The 9,669-nt window shown below is 31.5% G+C and overlaps 1 protein-coding gene across 1 annotated transcript; it reads right to left on the bottom strand.

Annotated features, from left to right (window-relative positions):
* Positions 1–3,027: 3,027 nt before the first annotated feature.
* Positions 3,028–4,444, bottom strand: LOC133298937 (protein LURP-one-related 7). The gene is made up of 3 exons (XM_061498328.1): positions 3,999–4,444; positions 3,670–3,870; positions 3,028–3,335 (listed from the first exon to the last, which is right to left on the bottom strand). The coding sequence occupies exons 1-3, from the start codon at positions 4,245–4,247 to the stop codon at positions 3,204–3,206; spliced, it is 582 nt and encodes a 193-aa protein (XP_061354312.1). The 5' UTR covers positions 4,248–4,444; the 3' UTR covers positions 3,028–3,203.
* Between the last annotated feature and the right edge of the window lie 5,225 nt (positions 4,445–9,669).

Below are 9,669 nucleotides of genomic sequence, written 5' to 3'. Positions count from 1 at the left end.
AAGTCAATTATATTCCCATGAAATCAATTATTCATTAACCTAAAATCTATTTAACCATGTTTCTCATTAAAATTAATTAATGGTGTTTGCTTAAGGACATATTTGGTGCATAGTATAGGATAAGTCCTAATAGTATAAGACCTGATTAATTTTTAATATCATCCAGTGTTTGGTATGGTATTGTATAAAATAATATCCTCCAATATTTTAAAAATTAATAGATTAAAATAAATTATTTTAATATATTAATATTAAAATGTATATTAGTTCTTGATAATTGTATTTGTAAGCAATATTAATACATCTACCTCTTATTAAGCCTAATCTCACCTCCTTAGACCTGATTAAGTTATACATCATTTTGATGTATTAAGGGGTTCTGTTGTATAAGCTTATACTATACGATGGTCACACCAAACAACTGAAAATGTCACAACGTATAGTATAAGCTTATACTATCAAGCGTTATATACATCACACCAAACAGGCCCTAATAAACATTAAGAACAAATTAATTTAAAATGTACTAACAGTATTGATTACGTGAGAGGTTAATGAATTTATTTTGTATTAATCATTTCCTTATTTAATATAAATAGAAATATTTCTTTTACATAATCTCATTTATTATACTAACCGTTATTAATTCCCCTTTAGTGTATAGTCAACACTTATTTATTTACTTTTTAACAAATTTATGATTTTTTCTTTAACTTCTATATATACAGTTAAAATCATTTCTGCAGTGTTACCAAAAAAAAAAAAAAAAAAAAATCATTTCTGCAGCCGCTTTACATACAACAATGACAGATGTATGGTTATGATTTCCCACATTTAATGTTTTCATCTTTTGTATGATTATGATTTACTGCATTTAATGCTTTCACGTATATATATGGCAAGTATTTGATAGCTGCACGTACAGCAGCTGCAGAAATGTAAACCCCCTATATATATATATATATATATATATATATATATATATATATATATATATATATATATATATATATATATATTGGGGTAAATATTTCTACAGCCACTTTAGATAAGTTTATCTATAACTACCCAAAATATTACGTCGTTTTGATTAATGAAGGGTGTTTATGTAATTTTAGGTAAATTAATGAAGGTTGTTTTCATAATTTTGTTTATTTTTTTATCATATGCATTTTACTGAAACACTCTACTCAAGAGTGTATTACCGGTCAGTGTTGTTAAACTCGACCCAGGCATCGACCTGGTCGGGGTACTGGGTCACTGGTCGGACCGGTTGACCCGTATATATATAAATATATAAAAATATGAACATATAAATTCAATTATATTCTCCATATCTAAAATAAATTAAACAAGATTAACTAAATAAGCTAAAAAACATGAAGCATAAATAAATAAAAAAGCACACTATTACTGTGTCAATTTAAATTGCAACTCAAAATCTCCATGAACATACCTCTCAATGACATTTTTTTTTTTTTTTTTTTGAAGTTACCCAACCCTAATTATCTCTTTGAGACGAGTTGGCTCCCTCCGGTATCCCCACGAGCTTCGACTCTTTGAGCCGGCTATGGAACTAATCCGGAGTGCGGGGGAACAGTGATGGCTAAAGGTTCAGCCCCCTCCCCAATGACATTGAACTCATATCTTTCAAACAACTATATTAAAATGATATATGTCACATTCTTCAATTTATTATTCCGCAAATTCCTTCAGTATTGGAAACTAAAATTTGATATCATTGTAGAATAGTATACTAAGAAATAAAATTACAAAAAAAAAATTAAAATGAGTTTTACATTTTTTTTCCTGATAAGATGAAACAGTTTTGATTTTTTGATTTTTTTTTTTTTTAAAATGCATGACCCCACCGGGTCATCGGATTTAGTCGATTTTGTTCGGATTTGACCGGATCGATGCATGACCGGTCTAATGCTTGATCCAAACCGGTCTGATGACCGGGTTCCGAGTCGACCCGAGTTTTAAAACAGTGCCTATTAGACATAATATAATTTGTAAGAGTTTGTAAATAAAAACTTTGTAAATATAACATTCCGCTCAAATTTTAATTGCATACTAACAACATTCGTCTAACTAGCCAACTAGGTGCGCTACTTGCTACAACCATGCTAGTTAAAGGGTGTAATAGCAATTTGCTTAAGCTCGATGGTATACATCTTGGTCTCCCATCAACTTCTACTGGCATTTGAACCAGGACGATGAGGAAATTGTTCTACAATTGCCCTATCGACCACAAATTCCTGTGTAATGGTACACATCTTTACCATCAATAACATACGAATTGTCGCTCAACCATGCGTGATGCATCCTCTCTTCTTCTTTTTTATTGACGGGGGCCTAAGCCCAAAGTAGGAAAAAACCGGACAACAATATATAATTCTCGAGAGTAGAAACATGGGAAAAATCAGACATAATCAACAGGAAAACTTTCAAGAGGTTCATTGTCCAAGACTAGGCCATGCAAATTATTAGAAGCCAGGTTTGCTAAACAAATCTTCACATATGTTTGCTTCGCAACACGAGTGTTGAATCTTAACTTCCCACTCATATGTTTGCGTGATTCTGGAAATAAATAAATAAATTGATCGCAGAAGCTAATTTCAGTACACACGAGCCTTTAGCTGTCTGTGGTTCGATCTTCATTCTAATCTCAATTGTTACCTCCAAATCTATATTTGAGTGCATCGATGCACCCTTCTTGACTCAGTTGAATACATATTGGTTATATGCCATATGAATAGTGAGATGAAAACAGACGAAATAAGAGACTTATCTATTGAGGATACTGACAAATGTCTCTTAAGCTTCTTAGTGCACTGTTATGAACCAATTCTCCCAAAGTGTTAGAAGAAGTCATATTAATGATTTTATATTTTAACACACCACTCATACAATAAAACATGCTCCAACAATGAAAATGTTTCTGAGACTGCGATCTCACACCAGTTGAAATTAAATCAGATTAGATTACAGCCTTAATGCTTTGCATAAGGAACAATTCTTCATTTCCTCCATATTTTGTCATCGATCATGAACTAGTGTTACCAGCCTCAATCTGTGTGAGTGTGTGAGACAGAGAAAGATCATACATAAAAAAAAAAAAAAAAAATGCTTCCAGCTCTTACAGAGATACATGTAACTGTTTAAAATAAATTGCAATTGCATGCCGTCTGTTAATGATATTATTTTCTCCCATTCAAAAATATTACACACAAAGCCACAACAATAGCATGGTCAATAGTCCCGGGAAAGATTGTTAGGCGAAATTTACCCCTACTGACATATAGTTGGTGAAGTTTGTACATCAGGCTAGTCTGCACAAAAGTATAAATCAGAATCAATATTTTCCATCCACCAGAATGTAATGCAGCACTTCCTAGATTATAATCTTCTATAATGTAGACATTTTCTCTCTATTTAAGGAGTCAGTCATTACTCATGAAAACACATCTTTGAAATTTCCGAAGTTGTGTCCTCTCTTCTTCATGTCACCAAAGAGAAATATAATATCATGAGCAAAATTCTAATTTCTAATCAAGTCAAGCCTAGCCATGGTTTAATTTGTATAATGTACCTAATGTAATATTATTTGGGATCTGAATATACACACAAATAAATAAATAAAAAAGGATGAAATGATTTGAGTACCTGTGCTACCAAGTCAGCGTCTTTATAGATGCTGCATGATTTATTGAAAGGGGAACCTCTGACTTTCAAATCACAACCTTCATCGTTGGACCTCTCACCATAGAAAAACACCTCTAACTCAACTCTAGTAAGTGTTTTGAGGGTCCTCTGCACTCTAAACACTAACTCATTGTCCCCTTTATAGCATTTCCAAGACCCATTCTATCAAAATTATAAATAAAAAAAAAAAAAAAATTGTAAAATCATATCATGAAAATGTTCATATTGTAATATTTATTTTTTTCTTTAAATTTTTTGAGGAAGTTGCAAAAGAAAAGAGAGAGACAAACGTGATGGCCGTAGATGGAGAAGACAGGATTGCCGGAAGCATCGAGCAAGAGTTTCTTGTCGGAAGAGTCAGGATTGGGTGGGTGAGGGTTCACCTTGAAGAGTATGTTACCCGACGAATCAGCGAAAGCCAGAACGCCACGTGGGACTCCGGCGTGCTTTTTGGAACCGAATAGATCAATTGGGATCTGAAAATCTCCGGAGCCTGGATACACGCACTCTCTCTTTGACTCTGAGTTTGCCAATTCCATCTTTGCTTTTGTTTAGTTGTTCTTTCTTTTCTCTTTTACAGCACAAAATTATATAATAAAAAAAAAGGAGCAAGGTTCTAATATAGAGGGGGTTTTATACATGGATAACAAATAAAAAAACAGGTTTCGATTATGTCAGAATCGAATCAGATGCTGCGGCTTTGCAAAGATGGGGGTAAGACTTATTCATCAATCACATAAACTGGAAGGACAAACATGAAGGGAACCTTCTTCTTTTTTTCGTTTTTAATACAAGGGCAAAACAAAAAAATAAATAAAAATAAATATAAGGATAAATATAATATGATTGCTATCTACCAACGAAAGTTTCTCTTGGCTTTTGGCAGATGATAAAAAAAATTTATTCAAAAATTTAATTTTTTAAAAATATAATTTTTATATTCAATTTACAATAGTATTTGAAAATACAAAATTTAAAAAAAATTAGTTTCTCAAAAATATTGCAAAATTTTGCGTATCAAACGTCTGCTGTATGTAACTCTAGAAGCAGAGCATAAGAAATTGAAGTCTATGGCAAATACAATATGTATCAAACAAGTCACAAAAATTGCCCTCCTAAAACATGACAAATAATGACCTTGGTTTTCATGGTACATCATCCAAAAAAAAAACATTTTTACACTATGTATTACTTGGGGACAAATTTTGAGTGCGGCGGATGTAAGTATATCCTGTCAAAAAAAGAAAAAAAATTGGGACTTAAATAAAAATATAAATTAAAAACTGGAATTAACAAATTTTCGTTACTTAGATGTGCCACACCTGCCACTTTAGGTTGCTTCTATCCCACTTCAAGGATGCTAAATTTTGATATATAGATGTTTTTTTAAAAAATTGATTAGTTTAATTAGTTTTTGGTAAAAAAATAAAAAAGTTTTAAGCCAAAAATTTTGGGAGTTAAAACAACTAACCATTAAAAAGGAAAAGCAATAAATAAAAGAAAATAAAAAATCTGAATAATCCATTTAACACACGTGAAATAATATTGAATTGAGGACAACATATAATGAAAGAAATGCATGAAAAATTAGTTATTGTAGATAAAAGTATAAATTGATTAATAAAAATCATATTATATAGTAATAATAATATATTAGGGAGGTAAGTTATATTTACATTTTTTCTCTCCTTCCAATTACTTTTGTTATCATTGAATCAAAATTAAATGAATAATTTTCATTTGATGTCATTTTATAATCGTTAATTTAATGATATAACGATAATAACAACGATTATAAAGAAAAAGACATTCTAAATATAATCTCTTTGAATTAGAATGTATCAATTTTAAAAATTAAATTCTAAAATCAGTCTAGTTCAATTAGTTTTCAAGTAAATCAAATAAAAGTAACCAAACTTATTTGATTTCTAATTAGATTTCCGTTTTGGATTGAATTTTGGTTTGGATTGAATTAAAACACCCCATATGTAGAAAATACTTCTTATATACGAAGATTTCACATGAATACTCATGAGAGCATTCTTCAAGCCTTATCCTTATGGGGACTGTTCAAAAAATTAATCTATTAAGTAAAAGGTTCGATTTTTCTACGGTCAATGTAGATAACTTATCTACGTTGAGCCCAAAACGACGTCATTTTGAGGCAGAAATTAATGTATTTTTGAAATTATAATTTATTTCAGGGTTATAATAGTCTTTTTTATTATAATTTTTTAATTTTTCTACCCAAAATGACGTTGTTTTGGTAGCGAATGTAAATAACTTATCTACATTCACCTTAAAAATATTAAAGCCTAAGTAAAAATACATTAACAGTTTTACATAATATCTCTAAAAAAATCTATTATTGACATCTTTTTTTTTTGGTACAATGAAAACCCAAATTTAGCCTAAGGCTCCAATTCATAAGCCCACTGGCGTATAAATTCCCTTCTTTGTGGATATGCTTGACTCGAACCATTCAATCCTTGTTAATTAGTCTCCATATTCTTTATTAATATAGTGGATTGAGATGTTTAAAGATTTTCATTTGAACTAGTTGATCAATAGCATGAGCTGGGGAAATCACTCACCTTGATCACATAACTATAGCCAGATTCCCAGGCCGTCTTAAGGCCCAAAAGGAAAGCCCAAAGCTTAGCCCGAAAGGAATTACAAAAACCAATATGGTGGTGATAGGCCTTTCAACCAACCTCCAACAGTACACACTACATTCTAATATTTCACACACCTCTCTATTCAAAGTATGGTCCGATTTGTACCCAAAAAAAAAAGTATGGTCGGATTGATGTACTGAGTTAATGAGTCATTAGTTTAATCGGTGGGTTAGTGACTCAATCAGTTAAATTAAATTATATAATAGTTATATTAAAAGATGCATTTTAACCAAAAGTTGAGTATAGCCTAATGGTAAAAATGCTACACTATCCATTCAGATGAACTGGGTTCAATTCCCAGCGGTTAATACCAATTGAATCGCAGTTCATCACCGATTCATTGATTTAATACTGGATCAATTGTATAACCGATCTATTACTTGAATCGGACCTTGTTCGGTCTATAACTTAACTTTTTCTTAGAGTTTGAAACATGAAAATATATAAGTCCAAATATTTAATGATAAAATTATTTTTATTAAAAAAAGAGAGCGACAAACAATAAAAAAATATTTGTTTTTCATATCCTAAATATTTAAAACCAAAACCCTACTACAGAAATTGAAGCCTTGTGTTATCGTTTTCCCTGCAACTCACCTTGGTAGGCGAGGCATTTTAATGTGCAACTATAATGCCATATGCGTGTGCTCTAGTTTATTGTTTCTTTCCCTTTCCACTCTAATTAGGTGTATTTTTGGTTTATAGCTTCGAATTTATTTGGTATTTATGAGCGATTATGACTTCACTTGTTATTTGGGATTTTGGAGCAAAAGTTAGGGTTCAATTTGGAAATCTTAGAAAATTGAATTAAATAATTTAATTGTCTATGGATGATTTCTGTAGGGATTTTTATGTTATAGAGTGAGAATGGAGACATCCAGTTCAACTATAATATGCAAATTTTTGAATAAAGAAGACCTACTTAATAGTCAATACATACAGATAAGTTGTCTTTGCTATGCCGGTTTGAAAGCCTCTTAATTTTTAGTTGATTGTTGCTTAAATTTTGGATATTTTAAGTCATAGGTTCTCTTAGGACAAGTATTTTTTTTAATATATATATATATATATATATATATATATATATATATATATATATAGGTTTGCATTTGTCATTTAACATGACACAACAAACTTTCCTACACACACAACATTTTGTGGAGCCCACACTTTTTGAAGAAAAAAGAGAAAAAGAAAATTACGGCACGCAAAACGAATCTCTATAACATTACATAATCATTTTTCCTACAACATAACTCTTATAAAACCCATATATATATATATATATATATATATATATAAAAAGCTGTGAAGTACCGTTTGAAAATTTTAGTTATTTTGGACCATAGATAGTCATTTATATAGAAAATGGTTATGTCAATGATGATAAATATTTAGACAATATGGTTTGAATCAATGATGGTATTGGTTGCAAAATAGCTGTTTTGTGGTTCAATTTTCTGCTGCTGGCTAGGAAATTATTACTTCATATAATAAAAGTTATTTTTTGAGATTCATTTTTATGTATAGGATAGATGAGTAATAGGACAAAAAATGCAGAGAATACATCATTTTTTTGCTAAAGACACTTTAGATATCACTCAGCTATTTTTGTAATTATTTTTTGTGGGGTAAAATCGGTTAATTATATTTAAAATTGATGGCAGTTGGGTTTTTCACCGGAACATAAGGTCCAAGGTACAGCTGAATTTTGTACTTTCTTCTAGATGGGAAATATAGAGTTTGTAACTTTGAACATTTCGATGTTCAGAATATTTATATTTTAAAAAATCATCTCAATCCAAAATCTTAAAATATTGAGTGAGGATTTTTTTAATGATTTATATTATTCTCTGAGATATATATTCCTAATTGATCTACAATGGATATCAGAAGCATATGGAATTATAAATCTCATCTCCTGAACTCAGTGGCGTAGCCACTCCTATGCTAGCAGGCTATGTAGCACCGATACTGACACGGAACACGTGACACAATACGACATGACACTCCGACACGTTAATTTTAAAAAATGTTAGATTTTGACACGTTAGAACACGTTTTGATATTAAATATTTTTAATTTATTTAGTATATATTATATTTAATATTCAATAATTTAACAAAAAAATATATCTAAACTTATAATATTCATAAATTTTGCAAAGAAACATAAGATATCTCAAATATTTATATTAAACTCAATAAAATAGTAATCGGAATCCTACGAATCTAATAATTAGAACTAAAAACTCAACACAACTTAACCTTTGAACCTTTTTTTTAATTTTTATAACACGTGTTGGAGTGTCGGGGAGTGTCGGAGTGTCCGAGAGTGTCGAGAAGTGTCGGACACGACACATCTGAATTTTGAAGTGTCAGTGCTTCATAGCCAGCAGGTGCCTTGGCACCTGCTTGGTTTTAAAAAAAATTATTTGTTATATATAAATATATGTCGGGAAAAACTCGGTTCCCTCATATCGGCTCAGGGGCCTTTGTGCGGAAGTCAATCAATGAGATCCTCGATCTTAGATCTCAGCAATACCTTGCCTGAATTTCACTAGGTCGGGCAGCGCAGCGGAAAAAACAAAACGAAAAATCACAAAAAAGGAGAGAGAGAAGAAGAACACAACCAGATTTAACGTGGGAAAACCTTCTCCAATGAAGAAGTAAAAACCCACGGGACCTAGTCCAGATCAAAAATCCACTATGAAAATAATGGTTACAAAGAATCAAATACACCAATGTGGTGGTTAACTCAACCTCTCCAACAATGGTGATAATCAAACTACCCTAGAGATGTTTCACTCAAACTCTCTTTAGAGATGTCTCAAATGCAAAGCATAAAGCTTTGCTCAAACAATTTTCTCTCAAATATCTGTCAAATAAAATTCTCTCATATTTTCTCTCTAATCTCTTAACCTAACCTCCACACACAACTAATGAATATATAGAGGAGGTGAGATCTAGGGTTAGGGTTTTTAGGAAACCCCTCAATGGGCTTGGGCTTAGCATTGAAGGAGGAAGCCCAACAAATCTCCCCCTCTGACTTCAATGCGTCGGCTTCAGCATCAACCCGGCTCCTTCATAGCAGTCTTCAAATTTTCTTGCTGGAACCGGCTTCGTCATCATGTCGGACCAATTTTGGTCAGTGTGCACCTTGACGAGTTCGAGCTCTCCACCTTCCACTACATCCCGGATCCAGTGATACCTCACATCAATATGCTTAGTGCGGGAGTGATAGGTTGAATTCTTCGCAAGATGGATTGCGCTTTGATTGTCAC

Source organism: Gastrolobium bilobum, unplaced genomic scaffold (genome assembly GCF_033153095.1).
Source record: "Gastrolobium bilobum isolate Gb01-03AN ecotype WA unplaced genomic scaffold, APGP_CSIRO_Gbil_v1 utg21470, whole genome shotgun sequence".
In the NCBI taxonomy this organism is placed as follows: Eukaryota; Viridiplantae; Streptophyta; class Magnoliopsida; order Fabales; family Fabaceae; genus Gastrolobium; species Gastrolobium bilobum.
This window is presented reverse-complemented; position numbering and strand designations above follow the sequence as displayed.

Coding starts and splice junctions, on each gene's coding strand:
- LOC133298937 (XM_061498328.1), bottom strand. CDS start 4,247: ATGGAATTGGCAAACTCAGAGTCAAAGAGAGAGTGCGTGTATCCAGGC. Junction 3,871..3,998: donor TCTCCATCTACGGCCATCAC/GTTTGTCTCTCT, acceptor TAATTTTGATAG/AATGGGTCTTGGAAATGCTA. Junction 3,336..3,669: donor ACGCTGACTTGGTAGCACAG/GTACTCAAATCA, acceptor ACTTTTGTGCAG/ACTAGCCTGATGTACAAACT.